The 21080-nt window shown below is 40.7% G+C and overlaps 1 protein-coding gene across 4 annotated transcripts; it reads right to left on the bottom strand.

Moving 5' to 3' along the window:
- Window positions 1–4792: 4792 nt before the first annotated feature.
- On the bottom strand, window positions 4793–17504 carry Smndc1 (survival motor neuron domain containing 1). 4 transcript variants are annotated; one of them, XR_009378026.1, is made up of 7 exons: window positions 16694–16927; window positions 15971–16090; window positions 11202–11344; window positions 10461–10622; window positions 8007–8160; window positions 6681–6889; window positions 4793–4969 (listed from the first exon to the last, which is right to left on the bottom strand). XR_009378026.1 is itself a non-coding variant. In XM_059256542.1 (6 exons), the coding sequence occupies exons 2-6, from the start codon at window positions 16088–16090 to the stop codon at window positions 6752–6754; spliced, it is 717 nt and encodes a 238-aa protein (XP_059112525.1). In that variant the 5' UTR covers window positions 17225–17504; the 3' UTR covers window positions 5660–6751. The 4 variants fall into 4 exon arrangements, 3 of the variants coding, with proteins under 3 accessions (XP_059112525.1, XP_059112515.1, XP_059112531.1); XM_059256542.1 differs by lacking the exons at window positions 4793–4969; window positions 16694–16927 and adding an exon at window positions 17225–17504 and having other exon boundaries at window positions 5660–6889; XM_059256532.1 differs by lacking the exon at window positions 4793–4969 and having other exon boundaries at window positions 5660–6889.
- Between the last annotated feature and the right edge of the window lie 3576 nt (window positions 17505–21080).

Below are 21080 nucleotides of genomic sequence, written 5' to 3'. Positions count from 1 at the left end.
CTACAGTTACTAATTTACTGTCTTGGTCTTGAAATGTCAGGGTTTAAACCGATCCATGTAAATTACTTCCATGCCCGTAGAAGCTGTAATGTTAAAAGGAAACCAAGAGGTGATCATGTGCATATGTGTGTGGGTGTGTGCAGTTGTTTGTAAGCCATGCAACTTTGGGCACCATTCTTTAAGCACCATATATTTTTATTTTTTGAGACTTTGCCCCTCACTGGCTTAGAACTTACCAAATAGACAAGGCTAGCTAGCTAGCAAGCCCCAGGATCCTCTAGTCTCCAACTCCTTGGTGCTGGGATTACTAACAATCCCCCATGCATATATATATTTTAAATGTGTGTTTCCTTACATGTATGCCTGATACCCATAAAGGCCAGAAAAGGGCATCAGATTCCGTGGAACCAGAGTTTCAGAGATTGTGAACAACTAACTATGTGGATGCTGAGAATTGAACTTCAGTCCTCTAGAAGAACATCCAAAGTATTCCTAACGGCTGGGCCATCTTCTCCAACCTTCTCCAGCCTACTGGCTTTTTAAAATTTTAATAAAATTGTCTTTGAGATGGGGTCTCACTATTGGCTGTCCTAGAACTTGCTATGTAGACCAGGCTGGCCCAGAACTCAGAGATCTACCTGCCTCTGCCTCCCAAAGTACTGGGATTAAAGATGTGTGCCACCATGTCAGGCTCCCTGGATTTTTTAAATATATGAAGTTTGGGGCTTGAACTTGAGTCCTGTGCTTGCAAGGGAAATAGTTTACCAACTAAACTATCTTCCCAGCCCTACCCACCTTTTTTGATAAATGCAACCTGTATTTTCTCCATCCCTAATGTCAACTTTTGTTATTTTGACTCAGTTTTACAGAAAAATCCAATTCCTTAAGTATTGGTTCACACATAAAACTTGAACTTGTGTTTAGTTCAAATGATCCACCTCAACCTCCCACATAGATGTGACTACAGACTGCACCTCACCTGGCTTAACTTTTTATATCTCAAATACTTTTTAAAAGGCTATGTATGTAAAATAAATTTATTACATTTTAGTGATCATTTTTTTAAAAAAAAAAATCCAACCTAAGGCTGAGTATACTTTACAGTGATAATTACCACTGCATAACTGAATGTGCCTAGTTAATATTTAGTGACATGTTTGGCTATAAAAGAAAACTGTCTTCTTGGCCTATGCACCAGATCTAACAGTAAACTGCTTTTCTGGCTTTTTTGTCTTGTGATGCTAGGGAGTTGAACCTGGGTCTTTTAACACATATTACGTAAATGCTCTTCCACTAAATACATTGTACAGTTCCAAGGATATTTACTACCAATTTTACTTGGTTATTTTACCCTTTTCCAGCTGTAATTTATCATGAACAATAGCACAAGTAAAACACTACACTTTTACAGACACTGCCAACTGGACTGTGTAAAATGCTTGCCTAGTATGTACAAACAGCCGGGCTTGATTCCCCAGCATCCCATAGACTGGGTGGGATGATGTAGACCTGTGATCCCAGCACTTGTGAGGAGACAACAGGATAATCAAAAGCTTAGTCGTTTTCTGGATAGTGAGTCTGAGACCAGCCTGGGCTACATAGTACCGTCTCAACAAAGGAATCGCCAACAGACTTAACTGGAGTTTCTTCTGTTTCTTTACTAAGGAGAATGATTAGAAATTCCACTAAGGCAATAATTGGGATACTTTCAGTGTTCACAACAGGCACAAAAAAGCAGCACTGTTTAAAAAATGTAGCATAAGCCATAAAGGGTTTCTAAGACATACATTAAGAGAACTCTGAGAGGTGGTCTGTTTATAAGTGAATAGACAAGTGCCTCACACTTTGGAAGTTAGGTCAAACAAACCTACTGCTTTTGGAGGAACAAATTACAGGCAGAACCAAAGGGGTACTCATTCCTCTGCTATCTGAGCCATGAAAAACTGGACAGTTATCACCTATTAAGACTAGCCTAGCTGCTGATCTTGGGGTTTAACTCTAGATTTCCAGGATACAGGAGTCACTGTTTCCTCCAAGCCTGAATTGTAGCTGTTTCTCTGGTCCCACCCAGCCCCAAGGTCCTGCAGCCACTTATAATCATTCAGAGGCTTAATATTAATTACCAAATCTACGGCCTATGGCTCAGACATATTAGCTAGCTCTTATAACTTAACCCGTAACTATTAATCTATGTACTGCCACGGGTTCCATGGCTTTACCTGCATTCCACTACATATTGCTCCTTGGATGGCGGTTTGGTGTCTCCTTTCATTCTCTCTTGGATTTTCCCACCAGGCTCCATCCTGCCCTGCCATGGTCCAATGCAGCTTTATTTATTAGCCAATGGGAATAACACATTCACAGCATACAGAAAGACATCCCACAGCACCGAATCCTTTTTCTTGGGTCAGAAATTCCACTGCATCTTTAGGCTGGGTGTGGTGGTGCAGGTCTAATTCCAGCACTCAAGAGAAAGAGGCAGGCAGATCCCGAGGCTAGCCTGGTCTACATAGTGAGTTCCTACAACACCAAAGAACACAGACTACAGAGAAACCTTGTCTCAACAAAACAAAAACCCTGCATAAAGTAAGTACAGGGGCTGGAGAGATGGCTCAGAGGTTAAGAGCACTGACTGTTCTTCCAGAGGTCCTGAGTTCAATTCCCAGCAACCACATGGTGGCTGTAATGAGACCTGGTGCCCTCTTCTGGCTTGCTATATACATATACATGCTGTATACATAATAAATAAATAAATCTTAAAAAAAAAGTTTAAAAAAATTTTTAAGGAGGTGGGGACAAAGAACACATCAGTTTCACTAAGAAAAGGGAATTGAACTAGCAAAAATGACATGATTTTGGGCCCCAAGCTGAAAAAGTAGCTCTTAAAACAAAAAGTCAACCTTTCCAATGATTTTAACCACAGCTCATTTAGCTATGTTCTTAAAAGACTAATTTGGGCTGGGCAGTGGTGGCACATGCCTTTAATCCCAACTCGGAGAGGCAGAGGCAGGTGGATCTCTGTGAATTTGAGGCCAGCCTGCTCTACAGAGCCAGCTCTAGGACAGGCTTCAAAGCTACACCAAAAAACCCTGTCTTGAAAAACAAAAACAAAGGTCTAATTTGGGACACAAATTAAAAATTAAATATTCCAATGACTTACAATGTGTTCATAAAATGAACTGTTAAAGTGCACAGTAGAAGCTACCTACCAATGTTTACTGTGGAACTAAATGACCAAAGTCTAAGATAACAGTATTGTTAACTAATTTTAAGTTGTCAACCACTACAAACCTATTCTCAGAACTGCACTGAGCCACACAAGAACCACCTTCGGGTAAGCTCAGAAGGCAACAGGAAAACCTCACAGAAGCGAAACCTTGTCTTTATTGAACACTGGCTAGACCAGACAAGTGTTTACAATGTCCATCAGCAGTATCGGTTTCAGAACCACTTATATCTACACCTACACATGTGTATGTGCTTCTTTAAAATAACAGGAAAGGGAACAAGATTATTGGGTTCCTTGTTTGTTAAAACTACTGGATTACCTGTTGTGTTCTCCCTCCCACTGCAGTAAGAGTTGTTTAATTTGCAACTCAAAAATCCTAGATATAAAGAATATTTACATTTACTCTTGGATTTATAAATTACTACTTACACTGACTGCTCCATAGTACAAATAATACAACTGAGCAGATACTTGTTCAAACTCTGTAAGGATTTTAAATACAAACCTTGTTGGTTTAAACATACTTCTTTCTTTTTAGTATTTCAGTTATTATCCAAGCTAGGTAAAAATCCAAATCAAACTCTGAATAATTTTTAGCTGATTTACATCATATCACTCACCTCTGAAATGTCTGGTTGTAAACTGTAAAATCCTAACCCAAGTCATAAGAAAGTAATCTGTCCTGTTATATTCAAAGGAAATAATCTCAGCACTCAACATTAAAACCACACTACACTGGACGGACACGCACCCTTCACAACAAAACAAGTACTTTTAAAATCTGAGTTAGAATAATTTGATGCCTTTTGATTTGGTACCTAGTCTTCATAATTAGACTAATAAAAACACCATTAAATGTACTTTAAATTTTTCTTCAGAAATCAAAACTATTATATATTTAACCTACAGCAGTTCTCAGGCTAAGGATGCACAGCAGAATCACCTACAGTGTTTGTTACACACTGACTTTGGCCTGTAAGTCTGGGATAATACTCAGGCAGGAATTCTTTAGTTTGTTCTAGAAACTTCACTCCCTTCCCATTAAGTATGTTCTAGTGTGAAAATTAAGTCGGGAGTATTATGTACTGCTACTGTTTAAGGAAGTCAGACACTGTCATTCCACAGTCAATGGCAGACATCCCTATAGCATCACCCCTACGTCAGATACTGTTCCTCTTAATACACATTAGCTCAATTCTTGAAGAAAATGAGAAGTTACACACAGGTAACTGGTAAGTCAGGATGCAAACAGTCTGGTTTTAGTCTTAGTTCTTTTATGCTCTATAGGTCTTGCCACATGTTAATTAAAACAGCATTTGCTAATTGTGATTACTGCTAAATTTCTGGTTACTTATTTTTAAGACTATTAGGTCAACTTTAAAAGTCAATCAGGCTTTGAGAAGATACTTACAATCTGTATTTGAATTCCAGTTTGTCAGTTTCTGTTTTAAATCTTTTTAAGAACTCCACACTAAATTTTGTAACAAAACACAGTACACCTAGGGTTCCTATTTAATTTTAGAACATAGAGAGCTTAAGCACTTTCATTTGGAACGTGGTCTTTTTAACAGCGAACTCCTCACCTCCCCGGGTCCTAACTTTCAGTTTAGTCCAAAGAAACCAACATCATCAGTGCAACATTAGGATGTCCCCAAGGGCCACGTTTCATCGGACACCGAGCTGCTGCTTTTATGTCCACCTATTTTCAGAACACTTCTATTCCTTTCCTAAGACACAGCCCTTAAGAAAAAGAAACACACAGAAAGGAACATTGTTTAAGGCAGATGGCCCAGTTACAGCAAAACTGCCAATACAAGCACCAAGTACAGTACTGTCTTAACATGGCAAGGCACCAGCAAACCACACAATTACACCAAGTGACTTAGTTTTCATCAAGGATTTCCTTGCCACTGTTACTGCACTACTTAAGACGTCTGTTACAACAGCACGATTAATTTAAAATTTCTCATTTAGGAGTTCTCATGCTTTAGGTACTCCCCAGGCTGCAAGCCACGGGTAGTGGGGATCTAACTGAAGGTCTTACACACGCTAGGCAAAAATTACCACTGTCCTCGGCCCAAGCAGCCCTTTTTCTGCTGTAACACGTGTCTTTCCTTTTGTCATAGGTATTTATGAAGAATATCCTGACCTCTTGGGTTAGGGAGGAAAAGAAGAATTCTACCTCACCACTGTCAGAAAAATTTCAGTTTACCAAAACAAAATTCGTGAAGTCATTTGATTTACAAATAGTTTCATACACACCCATTAATCCTTTAGGATTCAATTTCTTATACTCAATGAAGGAATTCTTAAGGATTTATGAAGCATTTCTCAGACTTAACATTCTCCTCCCTGGTAGTTCTGTGTACAAGCCTAAGGCTCATTACACCAGAGCTGGCAGCTACAGACTCCACCCCTTTGTTAACACACTGGAGATTTTAAAAACACTTTATTTATTAAAGTTAAACATACAAAACTGAAATTAACACACACCCTAAAAATTGTCTTCTTCCAGTAACAGGAAGACCCTTTTTCTATCTGTGTTTTTGGCTTAAACTCAACTTGGATAACTGTGGTGCTCACTTATACCAACAAATGCTGGCAACTTGATCTAGTTAATAAAAAGTACAAACTCAGCTACATGAACATAATATACAGGGGAATTATGGTCAGATTAATGCACAAGAAATACAGGAAAAATTTAATCATGAAACATTCAGTACTCTTGTTCATTAATTTAGCCTTGGTTTTTTACAAAAATAGTATCTACATTGTATACAGGGCTATACATCAGCTTTTTGTTTTCCCATATAAACATTACACATCCCCAAAATGGTACCACTACCACAAGTGAAAAATCAACAAAGGAAAAAAAAATACAAAACACCAAATAAACACCAGAGAAGGGGAGCGTATCCTAAACATGGTTTGTTTGTTTTTTAATATAAAATTCAAACTCAATGACAAAAAAAATACAAGGTGAGTCAATTGTAGAAGTGACCTAACAGGCCCAGGAAACAAGTAATTCAAGGAATAACCTCAAAATAAACTTTGCCATTTATAAATTAACCTATACTCGGGCTTGTCTGGACAATGGCCAGGTTATCAAACTGAAGATGTCTTTAGCGGGCTGGCATTTTGCCATGATGTTCCAATGAATTGCTGGGATATGTCAAGTGCAAAGCACCTGAAAACTCCAAATTAGGACTTATAAAATGTCTACTTAACATTAGTTAAGTGGGGACCTGAAGTTCCGAAGTCAGTCATCTAAGTGCTGATTTAAGCAGCATCTACCTAGAAAAGTTGTCTTGTCAACAAACTCTGAGGAACTGTGGTAAGTAGTAATGAAAAGTTAAATGATAGCAGTTATCAAATGTCTTCAAGTTTCATTCTACCAAAGCCAAACAGTGACAACAATGTATCTTCCTTACTCATCTAGCAAATAATTTACCTTTAGAAAAATATAAGGATAAAAAGGTAAATGTAAAGCCCTGCAGAGATGAAATCCAACAGTTCTTCTGATTACTGAGGCATCAAATGCCTGACATTGTATTTAGATGTATCTTGATACTGTGTCATAGGCTTGTCAGCAATTCCACAAGTTCCTACTCCAACTTTGCCCGTTACACTTTCTGGTGAAGCAAAAATACTCCTCTTTACCTGGGAACAAAAGAAAAACCATTTTTGATCAGTGTGTGAAAACAAATCTCAACCTTTTTAATGTTAAAATATATTCAAGTTCTAATATTTATAAAACATGTGGCTTTTGTAGAAAATATCACTACATACTAATATAAAGCTACCTGTCTCAAAATGTGAGGTTTTCACTCTCAAATTCCTATTTAAAGCATGGGCTCTCTATTTTGGTCTAACAGAACTCTGGCTGTAAATGAATTCTATGGTGAGACATGCTCTGGTCCCCTGCCCTCTGCCACACACGTGATATACTGTGTACCCTAACAAACTTTGCCCAAGGACCAGAGGACAGAGCCAGCCACTAGATTAAACATAGAGGCCAGGCAGTGGTGGCACACACCTTTAATCCCAGTACTTGGAAAGCTGAGATCCATCTGGATCTCTGAGTTCAAAGCCACCCTGGTCTACATGAGATTAACTCAGTCAAGGAGAGAAACAAGAGCCAGGCAGTGGTGGCACACACCTTTAATCCCAATTCTTGAGATCTCCTGCCTCTGCTACCGGTATCTGAGAAGCACACTCGCCTGCCTTTACTCCCAGCGCTAGGAAAGAATATGGCTAGGCGGAGAAAGGTATGTAAGGCGTGAGAAGACAGGAACTAAGGGTGCCCTTCAGCTGAGAAAGCCCTTTTTGGCTGAAGCCCCTTCGGATAGAAGCCTTTTCAGCTGGAACCCTTCTGCTGAGGACTCAGAGGCATAAGTCAGAGGATTCGTGGAGTTGGTCAGGTGAGAAGTGGCAGTGCCTTGTTCTTTCAGTATTACCCTAATATCTGGCTCCGGGTTTTTTATTAAAAGACCAATTTAGCAATTTGTGTTACAGAGCAGCTATCTTGACAACAGTGAAAAGCCAAGCTATGGGTGAGCATCAGGTCATCCTTATGTTGAGTATATGAATTCTATATTTTCTACCCAACAAAACATACAAAGAGAACTTATAAGCTCATTTTTTATTGCAGAAAGTGACTAACGATTTTGATAAATCAAGAACTGGCCCTTTGGAAAACTCACACTCCTTTCTTACTCTGAAGTCACTTTACCAACAGCTGACTTTCAGATACACACAGTGAGGAGGAGTCACTCACCTGGCCCTTCTTGTTTTTGGAGTAAGCCCTGTTGTTGAACTGCTGCCACTTCACCTTCTGGTCCTCTCTTTCCTGCTCAAGCTCTTTTATTCTCTGCGCTTTTTTCAAAGCTTTTTTCTTTTTATATTCACGTTGCTGGGCAATCATTTCTTTTCTGTGTGGAAAACCCAGACATAAATGTCAATTAAGATTTAAAATATGACTTCCTTGTAAGTGCACAAACAAAACTTACATACTAATTTATTAACAAAAGCACAACTTTTCATTAAAAATCAATGCCAAAATCTGGGTGTGGTAGCATGCCTGTAATCCTAGGTGGAAACAGGAGGATCAGAAGTTCAGAGTCCTCCTTGGCAAGCTGGAGGTCAATCTGGGATACACCAGATCCTGTCTTAAAGAAAGAAAAACAGAGCTAAAGAGAAATGGTTCAGCATGTAAAGGCATTTGCCACCAAGTCATGCCTCATGAGCTAACCTGAGTCTGACCCTGAGAACCAGAAGGCAGAAGGCAAATCAACTCCTTCAAGTCCTCCTCTGACCTCCACTCATGCTGTAGTGCACATAAATCCACACAATAAATAAATGTAAAACAGACAACGCCACTCACTGAGTACTAAAAGAAGGCAGATATAGCTTAATGGTAGAACACTTGCTAAGCATGCCCAGAAGTGACCTACTACTTGGGAAATGGAGGTAGATGGATCTGGAATTTAAGTTGTGCCTCTGCTACACAGAGTTCAAGGTCAGCATAGGCTACATGAAACCCAGTCTTACAAACAAATGAAAAAAAAAAAAAAAACAATAAAATCAACATTAAGGGCTGGCTAACCCTTTACCAATTTCTAAAAATACAGCTAGTGTACTGTATGCAACACTTGGGAAAACTGTATGAAGTGATGTAATGCAGATAAACTATTTCATCAATACTGAAGGAAGACAGCGACCAAGACTGGAAGAACAGCACAACCAACACTCTGTGAAGAGCAACAGCAAAACCCTGGGTTTCCCAAACTAGGATTCTAAGTAGAACCAGGGCCTAAACTACCAATAACCTCCACTTGCTAACACCAACTGACAAGATGAAGGGTTTTTGAGAGAACAACTCCTGAGTCCCCTGCACCAAATAATCATCAACACGAGGCTAAGTGGTCTTTGACACAGAAGGCAAGAGTAAAACAAGAATCTGATTTTCTGCCGGGCGGTGGTGGTGCACGCCTTTAATCCCAGCACTCGGGAGGCAGAGGCAGGTGGATCTCTGTGAGTTCAAGGCTAGCCTGGGCTACAGAGTGAGTTCCAGGAAAGGCACAAAGCTACACAGAGAAACCCTGTCTGGAGAAAAAAAAAAGAATCTGATTTTCTTATTCAGGGGGTTTAAATGCTGTTAACAAGTGGTATTTTTCTAAATTCAAGAACATTTATATAGCAACTTAAATTTTAATTCTTCCAAAATCATAAACATATTTATTAGACACACACACAAAAATAAACAACAACAAAAAAGAGAAGACCAGACATCGGTCTCACACAAATAAGCACTTGGACTCAGAAGTGACTTTCAAGTGTTGACCTTGTCTTTTGCTATCTAATATCTACTATCTGGCCCCAAGTTTTTAATCCCAAGATTTTGTTACTTCTGTACCTCCCACGTATTTTTTTTTTTTTTTTTTTTTCAAATCAGAACTGCCTCTAGGAGACTTACTGAACAGTCTAAGAACCGTTACACACTATTTTCACAGATCAGGCAGATGTTAGCTTGTTCAACATCAATTAGGGGGACAAGTCAAGCAAAAGTACCTACATAACCAATGTCACAGTGCTTTCATTGTGTACTTTGTTAACCCTTGTTTCAACTGTTAGTTTAGATGTTATTTTCCTAAGGAAACTGTCCTGGTAACCATAGTACCTTTTTTTGTCCTCTTAAAACTACTGCCATATCCCTTCACAACTTCTACACTGGACTATTTATGTTTCCCCCACCCCAAACCTTTTGTGGTACTAGGTTCAAGTACACTAGTTAGGCAAAGGCTCCACAGCTAAGCTACATCCCCAGCCCTAGGACACTTCCTTGATTATGTGTTTTTTTTTTCTGAATACAGATTCGGCAGGGACAAGGCCCAAGGTGATCTCCACTGTGGTCTAGCCTTAGGACCTGACTTGCAAAAATACAGTGGATGCTCTTAGTGTAGTGCCCTCTTTATTGATTACATTAGTATGAACAGTATCCACTTTACCTAGGCACACATACTGATCTATGTGGCCAATGTTAAACAATGTTATAACCTCACTCCATGTAGCCTGCATGGATTCTCTTTGCAGATTACTTCAACTACCCAAACGGGAAACCCTAACATGCTACAACAAAGTCAGTTACTGAAGCCAGATGTAGTGACTCAAAAGACCGAGGTAAGACTGAGGAGTTCAAGCTAGCCTGTTCTGGGAAAAACACGTCACTTACTTTGACATGGGTTTGTTGCCACTGTCCTCTTTAGCCTTCCTTCCTTCTTCTACGGGTTTAAGGTTCAACAATGGCGTCACTTCGGCATTGCCATAACCAGCAAAGGTGATTGCAGCGGTGCCATTTTCTTCATCTATCTCCTCAATCTCCGCTTCATAACACCTGTAAAGATATCATGGCTGTAAGCAGGTGAGTAAAGATCTAGTACTCAGCCTACAAGACTTATACTGTAGTGACTCAATTATCATGTCTCTAAAATAAACTTCTGCAATTAAATGGCCCTTTCGGCAAAATAATGAGAGGTTTAAAGTGAGGCACCTGGTATCAAACGCCCTAATTAAAATTTCCACCAGAAAAATCTCTTACACATCTACTCACTATACTTAATCTCTTTGAGAAAAGCTAATCCTTAAGTGATTAATTTCAATGTATGCACCTGAGTGCAATGAGATTACCAGCCATTCACTTTTTAACTTGAGGAGACATCAGTTTGGAACATTTTAGAAAACAGTCATTCATCTTTCTTTCCTTTAGGATCCAAACCACTCTTCTCCCCCAAATTTTAAACTAAACCTAAAATTAAGCTGTGTTAATGGCACCACCCAAGAATTACACTAGTTTTATAAATCACATTACCGACACTGATGATTGAAATAGGGCAGTCCAAACTGAATAAAAACATCTTACCATTGTATCTTATTAATTCATGTTATAGTTAGAGGGTTGTTTTTCTACACTTACTGTCCATCTTCACTCCAGATTGCCATACATTTGTCCCCTACTTTCCATGAATGAGTGGGCTGAGTAGAAGCAAAACTGTCTGAACTTGCAAGAGTTTCTGAAGGTTGAGTTGACAGAAGATCTTTGGTCAATTCTATAACTTCCTAAAAAAGAAAGCAAAAGCCGTAACACTTATAATTTAATACTGTCAACTACTTTCTGGTTTTATAGTATCAGTTCTCATACCACAAAGCAGTTATGCATGCTACATGTACTGTTCATAGCTACTGAGAAGACTGAGGAACAGCACTACAGACTAATAGTGAAGCTGTGATCTAAGCCTACACAAGCACATTCAACTTAACTGTAAAAACCATTGGAAATCACAGTAGACACAAGTTTCTGCTGTGGCTGACTTCTAAATGCCTTTTGTGACTGAACAGATTTCTCTACAGATGAGAAATAGAGACTGATTTTGATTCAAGGTTACTTTTACAACCACCATGTGTCTTTTATGCAACTATAGTTTTATAGGGCATTACTTGGCAGAAATATCAACTGTGTAACCAACATACTTCTCTATGAAGTCCCCAAAACACTGGAAACAGTCTCATTAGCACACAATGTTTCCACTTATACCCATTTTCTACTAAAATACTGTAAAGCATAAATAAAAGTAACCAGGAATTTTTCACCCCATTTAAGTATTAATCATCAAGTTAGATTCAAAACTGTCCATACCTACTTATCAAGCACAGTAGCACAGCTTCATTTTAAAGGAAAAAAATATAGGTAACCCACAGAAGCAGGTAGTGCTTCTCTGCATGGCAGATACCTTTCTAATTCAGGCTTCTGTGTACTAGTTTGACTCAGTGTGTTAGGGATGGTTAAAAACTTGCCAAAAATATAAACAGGTACTTAGCTACTTATCTGCTACATTCTTACTCTAATGCAGACATATATTATCCATTACCTGATTTTCAAAGAATTTGCCTACTAGTTTCCCATACTGTTGCATTTAAAACATATTCTATGTTTGGGGACAAATATAACAAAATTAAACCCTTAGTTTCTTCAGGTATCCATTGAATTTTTGTAATAGTTGTTTTGGTTCAGTAGCCAAGGAAAGTTAAATATTACTCTCCTAAAGATTCTAAATCTTCCTGGCTACTTTTAAAAAACTAGTATTTGTACCAAAAAGAGAAAGAAAGAAAGAAAACAAAAAAGAGTATTAAGTACCTGGAGAAAGGTCAGTTTTGTGAATTAAAAAAAAAAAAAAGCCATTAAGCCTCGGATTTGAGTTAAGAACTCAACAGAAAGCTACCTCTAAGGTTTGCCAAGTAGACATCTTTTTCTTTCTAAGTCACGGGAGGTGATGCATGGCTTTATATTCATTAGTTCTGCAACACTAGAGACTGAACCTAGGATCTTGCGCAAACCAGAGTGCCTTCAAATATTTTTTTTTTAATTAGACAAGTCTACGTAAATAAAGCAGGAGCATTTCCAATAATAGTAATACAAAAAGAAGAGTAAATTACCCAATTTTGTTCTCAGTTAACCACCTCCAGAGCCAGGACTATAAACAGGCCTGACCTCACAAAGTCTTTATCATTAAATGCCTGCATCTCCTTCCAGGGATCGTGTTTTTAAAGCACAAACATGTGTTCTACCTCTATAAGAAGTCTCAGATTTGAGAGAACATTTCTCCACTTTAGAAAGGAAATATATTCAAAGAAAAGAATCCTGAAAAGCTGTGCATAATTTTCAAAATCCTGTGCCATGATGCCCCGTCTTATAAACAACAAAGTCCAGAGCATTTACTCCTCAAGTCCTGTAACTCTTGTCATTTTACATGTCCCTCCCAGTAATTTCCAAAGAACCTTCTCAATTTTTGTCTTCACATGTGTGTATGGACCAAAGTATCAGAAAAACTATTTTATGTATGAGGGGGTTCTTGAAGGTACATACCATTAATTACTTTTCCTCCCCCAAGTCTGAGTTCTGAAACTGCTCCTTCATTGACAGATGGGCAGCAGTTACAGTAATCGGCAATTCCAGGAAGCATCAGGAGTTGTGATCTACATATCAGCAGGTCAAAGGGGGTGCACTCAAGCACTCTGCTTACTGAAGGAAGGCGTTTCGGGGATGCAGAGAGCCACTGTAATATATGAGACAAGTGACTTGACCCCTGCCTCCTTTAGAACCAGTTTATTCAGCAATACAGCCTAATAAATGGACTATTTTTGTGATTACTATAAACTGCCCGGGGAACTAAAGAGCTAGTCCGATTTTACTACACCTACTTTCTCTTCTAAGAGAAAAAAGAATTTATTTTATATGAAAGTCAGAAACATGGAAACCTTACTGAAAAAATAAACATAAGGAATTAGAAGCCATTATGATGCCCCCCTCAAAAAGAAAAGGTAAAAGCTACAGCTTAATAATCACTCTAAAGATTTAAATAACAAGACATATATGTCCCTAAGAGCAGCAAGTAGGTGAAAGGGAGACCCATACCTAAACAGAAGCTATTTCCTAGTCTCAATGCAAACAACCAGGTTGGAAAAATATATATCTGAATATTTTTCTAATTTTACCTAATCTTAAGTGATGATTTCCATCTTCCAATAGTTTTCAGTTCAAACCATACCTAGGTAACCAAAATCAAACTCCTCATAATGGAGTAAGAGGGGAAAAACAAACAAAACAAAACAAAACTGATGAAAATTGGTCAAATAAAGAATTCTATCCTGTCAATATTTATGATGTTACACTTAAGCTTCTAAATCTGTACCATCCAGAATTTAATCAATGGTAGCTCCTCAGTTACCCTAGCCGTATTTCAAGTATTCAGTAGCTATGTGTGGCTAGTGGCTGTAGCACTGAACAGCAGACAAAGAACACAGTCACCATCGCAGAGGCAAGTTCTACCAGACAGTGCTGTTCTAAATGGCTAAAGAAAATCTGTAGATAAAGGACTTCAACGTCGTTATTGCTTTGCTTTTTTTATTAAGACAGTCTCCCTAAGTCACCATGGCTGGCCTGAAACTCTACAGACCAGGTTGGCCTCAAACACATAGAAATCTGCCTGCCTCTGCTTGATTTGCTTTTTGTATTTTGTTGACTTTTCCCCACCCAGTGCTGGGAATTAAACCACAGGGTGTTGTGTATTCTAAGCAGTTACAGCCTCAGCCTCTAGATCATTATTAATTGAGCCCTAGATAAGCCTTTTAGGTAAATACTGTATCTACCATAACGTTCTCCCTATCATACTTTCCATTATAGATTTCATATCAAAATAGTTGACCCCATACTCTAAAGATAATTTAACCACAAACATTAAAAAGACCTGGTAATAATGCTGTTTGAAGCCCTCCTAACTCCCCACTACTAGTTCTACACAGACCTCCCACTGCCCAGGAAGCACACACAAGTGTTGCTCTTCAAAGAAAAGAAAGGACTGTTTTTAAGTCAGCAGAGGTAGATGGGACAGGTTAATTTGCTCTGTCACTTCAAGCAGACTCATAGTGTAGGTGAGCAAATCCAATGAGTAGGGAGGAAACACTGGATTATTGTTTACACAAGAGCTGGGGGTGAGAGAAACTGTTTTCTAAACACCTCTTCTTACTGAATGTCACATGCACTCCACAGGCCTGGCTTCTAAACACTGAAGGAGAGTCTTATTCAAAGTAAAATTATCCCACATACTTTCTGTTTTTAAAAATAACATTTACACTATTGTAAGTCTAGAATCTGAGTTTGAAAATTTCTAACTCATTTTAAATTACAAATAAGATCTTTCAGACTTCCAAACCTATTAAGCCCTCTCAAGTAAGTTACATATGAAATTTTGTGGAGGTTTTTGTTTTGAGATAGGGTCTCACTATGTAGCTCTGGATGGCCTGGGACTCAAAGCTCTGCTTACTTCCGCTTCCTGAGTACACTTCCTAAAGGTGTATATAGCTGGCAAAATCTAATGATATTAATGGCCCTCAAGAAGATAAAGGGAAGGACTGTTTAGATGGGGCATAGAACAAGCAGAGATCATAAAAACACCCTGAAAACTTCTAAAGGATCAGGTTCAGAATTTTAAGGATGTTCTTAAAACCAAAATTTTCGTATACAATATTTACAAGTTACATATGGTATTTTTCTTAACCTGGTGTTCTGAGAAGCAACAGATACTGAGTTTGTCCTGAAGCCCCAATGCATGTCCTTCCAAGTTTCATACTTCCTATCCCCCATGAAAAGTTAGATCTCCTTTTCACACCAATTCAACTTAGACAAGGCTCAACAACTACAAAGCCTAGTCTGAAGTTCATATAACACCCACAAAGACAGAATGTCATCTCTGTACACATTTTATGTACACACATCATGAGTGTTGAAAAATAAGGTCCCATGTTATTTTCAAATAACCCTGTGTCACTAAAAAGGACCTTAATCCGGTTACACATTCCTCCTTTAGTGGTATTACCTTTTCAACTAAGTTTCCTTGTCAAATTTTTAAAAATAAAAGCATGTTCTGTTGAAAGGTTTCTTCTCATGAAATACTAAAAGCACATACAAGATTTACAAAACCATGAGTGTTTCATTCATTTTGATGTACACCAAATGGAGGAAGCAACTTTAGAAGCTTCAGTGCCTGCACACAGGTGTGCATGTATACATAAATAAGGAGTATCTTCTTCATGGGTGCTTTGAGTGCCTATGGATTCTGAACAATGCATGTTAAAAAGACAAATATTCTTTTCAAACCACATCAACTACAACTGTCCATCTATACTTACTTGCAAATCCTTCTTCAATTTCAGTAGATCTTCATTTTCTCCGTTTCCAGACAAAGCAGCTTCTACTTGCTGGAGTTGAGCTTTGTAGCTGGCCAACTGTTTTGCTAGATCCTCTGACATCTGAGGAAAATGAAAGATCATACAAACTGAGTCAAATATCAAATTACAAAAATGTTCCTCTAACCTGCCTAAGTTAAATCACTTTTGCTCCCAACTCGAAGTTTTATTCGTCATCATTTTTACTTTCTTCATATTTAGTCACAAACTTCAAAGCAATAAATTACAAACATATCAGATAAATTCTATGTAAAAAGATCTCCCAGAAAGTGTAAGAAAAAAAGGAAAGTTCTTTTAAATAATATAGGAAGGCAGTGAGTGTGAGGCTCAACAATACTTTGACATATTCTTTTTTTTTTTCCCCCCCGAGACAGGGTTTCTCTGTGTAGTTTTGGTGCCTGTCCTGGATCTCGCTCTGTAGCCCAGGCTGGCCTTGAACTCACAGAGATCCGCCTGGCTCTGCCTCCCGAGTGCTGGGATTAAAGGTGTGCGCCACCACCGCCCGACTAACAGTTGGAAAGGTCAAAATCACAAAAATTAGCACGGACGAGTACTTCCAAAGTCAGATAAAACCACACAAATTACTACTGCTACCATTCAACTCTAAGTGGACGCAGCTCCTCAGAACACACATACTGTTCACACACAGGTAATCTTAGAAACCACCTTTCGACAAACGCAGCTCAACGTCCTAAAGAGCGAGATCCTGCTAAACCCTCCCTTAAAGCGTACGCAAACATACGGGTCCTGAGGACCATCTCCAGAACCTTCCCGTCCACCGGAAGCCTGGAACCCGGGCCGACGCTTCCAGTCTGAAGGGTTCAAACAAGGCAAGCTGCTCTCCTCCCAGGCACCCCGCCCTCCGAGGCCCGCCATCATTCTGTCCATCCTTTCAGACCAGGAGACTCAAAGCCTCTCAGCTTCCATGGAAACTGCGGAGCCCCGCATCCTCACAGTGGACCTCTCGGAACGGCGCGGGCGTCTCCCCCACCCGACGGGTTCCCCGGGACGGCCACGTTCGCCGCCGCGGCCCGGAAGCCTCCTGGCCGGCCAGGGCCGCCCACTAGGGGTGCCAGAGCGGCCGGCTCCACACAGTGCCCGCGCCAGGACCCCGCTGCCAGGCCTGGGCTTTGGGCCTCCGTCTCCACTCCAGGCCGAGGCCCGGCGAGGCCTGACCCTCCCTCAGAGGCTCGTTACCTTGGGCGGGGTTGGGGACGGGACGGCGGGCAGGGGTCGGGGACGCGAGCCCAGCGGCGGCAAGGGCAGCTGCAGCAGGGACAATATCCACGACGACGAGAAGATTCGGTCGGAAAAGGAAAAACTCCGCCGGCGGCAAGGGGGGAGGGGAGAAAAGCCGGGCTCCGGCAAGAGGGAAAGACAAGGCGAGTGAGCTCTCGCGAGACATACAAACTCTCGCGAAATGGCGCTTGAGTCACGTGACCCCCGGCGTCCTCTAAGCTGCCAGCGTCTGCGGCCTCAGGAGGCGGAGTGGGCGTGGTCTAACCGGCAGGAAGTGGCGTACCTGGGCTGAGCCGGGCGCAGCGTGCAGGTTCACCTGACGTCAGTTCCGCCTTGTGGTGGGAGCGGCGAGGGCATCGCTGGGGTGGGTGCTGTCCTCAAGTTCCCGGGCGTAGGCTCGCGAGCCTTTCCGGGCAGCGGTGATGAGAGGAGGAAGGGATTCAGTCCCGAGAATGGGTCGGGCGTGACGGCGCGCCTGCAGTCCGGCCCCGGGGAGGCAGAGGCAGGCGCATCTGAAGCTGAGGCCAGTCTGGTCCGCGTAGCGAGTTTCAGGCCAGCCAAGACTGCCTGAAGACCTTGTAAGTCAAGAGAAGGGAAGTTTTGTTGTTGTTGTATACGAAATAAATAGCCGATCAGGGTAGATGGAGTGATAGAACGGGAAAAGTGGCTTAGACAACATCCGTAGACGCTACAAAGCCAAGTGGTAAAAGGGAGATTGTTTGTTTAGAGTCAAGGTATCACACACAAGTATGAAGCATCATATCCCACAGATGATTAATAAATACAGTGAAGAAATTTGGCATTCACCTACTTACCCAGTGATCAACTTCAGCACCACTGATTGTGAGACAACCTGACTTTATGCACCTCTTGACTGATGCACCTTGAGTGACTGTCACCTGTGAAGGAATATAATCAAGCCGTCCAGTTTAAAGGAAATAGATGCATAAAGGGACATGTTGAGTGACTGTGAGGAAAGAACCACAGATCCAGAATGTGGATGTTCTATTGACTCAAATTATTCAAGAGTAATGTGGGGTTTTGTTTTTGTTTTTAGATTTATCTATTATGTATATAGTGTTCTGCTTGCATGTATATTTGCACACCAGAAGAGGGCACTAGATTTCATTACAGATGGTTGTGAGCCACCATGTGGTTGCTGGGAATTGAACTCAGGACCTCTGGAAGAACAGCCAGTGCTCTTAACCTCTGGGCCATCTCTCCAGCCCAAGTAATGTGGTTTTTTCGAGACAGGGTTTCTCTGTGTAGCTTTGCTCCTTCCCTGGAACTCACTTGGTAGCCCAGCCTGGCCTCGAACTCACAGAGATCTGCCTGGCTCTGCCTCCCGAGTGCTGGGATTAAAGGCATGCGCCACCACCGCCATCGTCTTGGGCATTTCAACACTTGGTCTCCAGTGCTGTCTGTAGTGGGTTAGAGGTACTTCCTGGAGAAGTATGCCACTGAAGCAGGCTTTGAGAGTTTAAAGACTTACATGCCACTTCTAGTTTGAGCTCTCTGCTTTGAGCTTGCAGTTTATGATGCCAGCTCTCAACAAACTGCTCCAGCCCCCATGCCAGAGGCAGCGGTAGGAGAATCAACAGAAGTTTGGAGATCGCTGGGACTGGTTGGTGTGTTCCAGGTCTGCCAGGGCTACATAACAAGAGCCTATCTGAAGAACCAACCAACCAAAAGAGAAATAATAATGTGTGTAAATGTTGACTGGACAGGCCAGGCTAGTGATGTTAACACAGAGGTAGTGTGTTCACTGAGAAGCACAAGGTCCTGGCACCACCCTCACCCACCCCCGTCCCCTCAAGAAACCATATGTGTGGAAATTTGAACATAGACAGTATTAGATGATGCTTGGATTCACTATTATATGATGTTAAATTGCTAGTTTTATTAGTTGTAAAGTTTATAGATACTTAGGGGAAAGGCCCATGTTTAGATATTTAGGGATACCTGGCCAAAATACTATATTACATAGCTGGGTGTGGCGGCACATGCCTATAATCCCAACATCTGGTGGATGGAGTCATGAGGAGAAGGAAGTCGAAGCTAACCTCAGCCATGTAGTGAGTTCAGTTAGCCTAGGCTACATGAGACTCTCAAAGAACAAAAATTATGTAAAATGTTTACACTATTTATATATCCATATATATGAACATAATGTATGTATGAGTGTTCACATGAAATTTAAAAAGCAAAATGTTAGCAGTTAACTGAATTTAATAGAGAATGTGTAACAGTTCATGGTACTAACCTCTCAACTTTGCTGTATATTTGACAATTTTCAAAATATAAATATGGGGGAAAGTATTCATAGCCTGGCTAGAATAGATGTTGAATGGTTTCATGTCTGTGTGTGTGTTGGTAATGATAGAGAATGGAGGAAAACTCTGGGTGATAGCCATTGCTTGTTAAGCACAGGTATAATGTGAGATTACAGATGCACACGTGGCCCTTAGAAACAAAAGACAGCAGAAAGTGCTAATCCCATTGGTCGAAAAGAAGACCACTACCACAGTTTAGAGCCAAATCTGAAGCAAGCTTAAATTAAATACTGGCCAGGTGGATGGGATCTGGCCAGGTCCATGCCCAGGTTCCTGGGAAATGGTCCCGAATTAAGTTTTGCAAGGGCTTAAAAAGGAAAACCCATAATTCATTGCATTTCCCATCAGGTCCAATCTGGGACAAGCATACATCGTGATATATTTCCTTCCTACATACCTCCCACCCACATGTGATCAAACATCCAGTGTAGATGAGTCAAACTTGTTTAGGGGAATGAAAACATGTAGCTTGTTACCTCCCATAAATAGTACCCTCCAAGATCTATCTTTCCTTGGGCAAGAGGCTTGCAGATCAGAAACATTTTTGTTTCGTGAATCTCTAAGGCACAGTAATTAAAACTTCAAATGTAACTTTGGCTCTCACAAAAGGATGGGTCAGACATAGCAAGAAAGAGGCAAAGAGTGGGAAGAAAAGCATGAGTAAGTCGGTAAAGGCATTACTTAGCCTTGCACTCAGGCAGGAGAGTCAGGTGGGCCTCACTTGCCCACTGCTGTATGATGGGGCTCTGTAGCTTTCTGCTATAGCCGTAGCAGTAGTCTTAAAATGGTCTTTGATTTTTTTTTTAATGTCTATGGGTGTTCTGCTTGCATGTGTCTGTACCATCTGCATACAGTGCCCATGGATGCCAGAGAGGGCATTGGATCCCCTGAGACTTGATTACGATACTTATAAGCTGTCTGTGTGGGTGATGGGAATTGGACCCCAGTCCTCTGGAAGAGCAACTAGTGCTCTTAGCCACGGAGCCATCTCCAGCTCCTTAAGATAGCCTTTGAAAGTGGAGTTACTGCATTCCTCTGCTGTAGCTTATTTCTCTTACAACAAAGACAAAAAGGAAAAATACTTCACATAATTTTTACTGCATGGTGTATAACAGGACAATCAATTTTTTAGAATTATTTGAACTAATCAACCACAAGTGACAGTGGGTATGCTTTCTCACATAAAAAGGAAAAAAGGAGCCACTTGACTTTTGTTTTTTAATTTGTGTGTGTGCGCACTCTTGAGTGTGTGAGTGTGTGTGTTTGGGTGGGAAGGGAGGCACATGTGGCATAGTATACATGTGGAGATCAGAAAGGCCTCAGGCGTTAGTCCTGGTCTCCCACTATGTTTGAGACAGTCTTCTGTTCACTGCAAAGCACCAGTCTTCCTGGCTGGCTTGATAACTTCCGAGATTTTCCTGCCCTGGTCTCCCATCTTGTTAGGGAAGCATTGGGATTGAAGATTTGCTACCATGCCCAGC

Source organism: Peromyscus eremicus, chromosome 1 (genome assembly GCF_949786415.1).
Source record: "Peromyscus eremicus chromosome 1, PerEre_H2_v1, whole genome shotgun sequence".
NCBI classification, from domain to species: Eukaryota; Metazoa; Chordata; class Mammalia; order Rodentia; family Cricetidae; genus Peromyscus; species Peromyscus eremicus.
The sequence above is the reverse complement of the archived record's forward strand: the minus strand, read 5'-3'. Positions and strand labels throughout refer to the sequence as shown.

Coding starts and splice junctions, on each gene's coding strand:
- Smndc1 (XM_059256532.1), bottom strand. CDS start 16,915: ATGGACAGAATGATGGCGGGCCTCGGAGGGCGGGGTGCCTGGGAGGAG. Junction 11,345..15,970: donor AATTGAAGAAGGATTTGCAA/GTAAGTATAGAT, acceptor TTTCTTTTTTAG/GAAGTTATAGAATTGACCAA. Junction 10,623..11,201: donor ATCTGGAGTGAAGATGGACA/GTAAGTGTAGAA, acceptor ATATCTTTACAG/GTGTTATGAAGCGGAGATTG.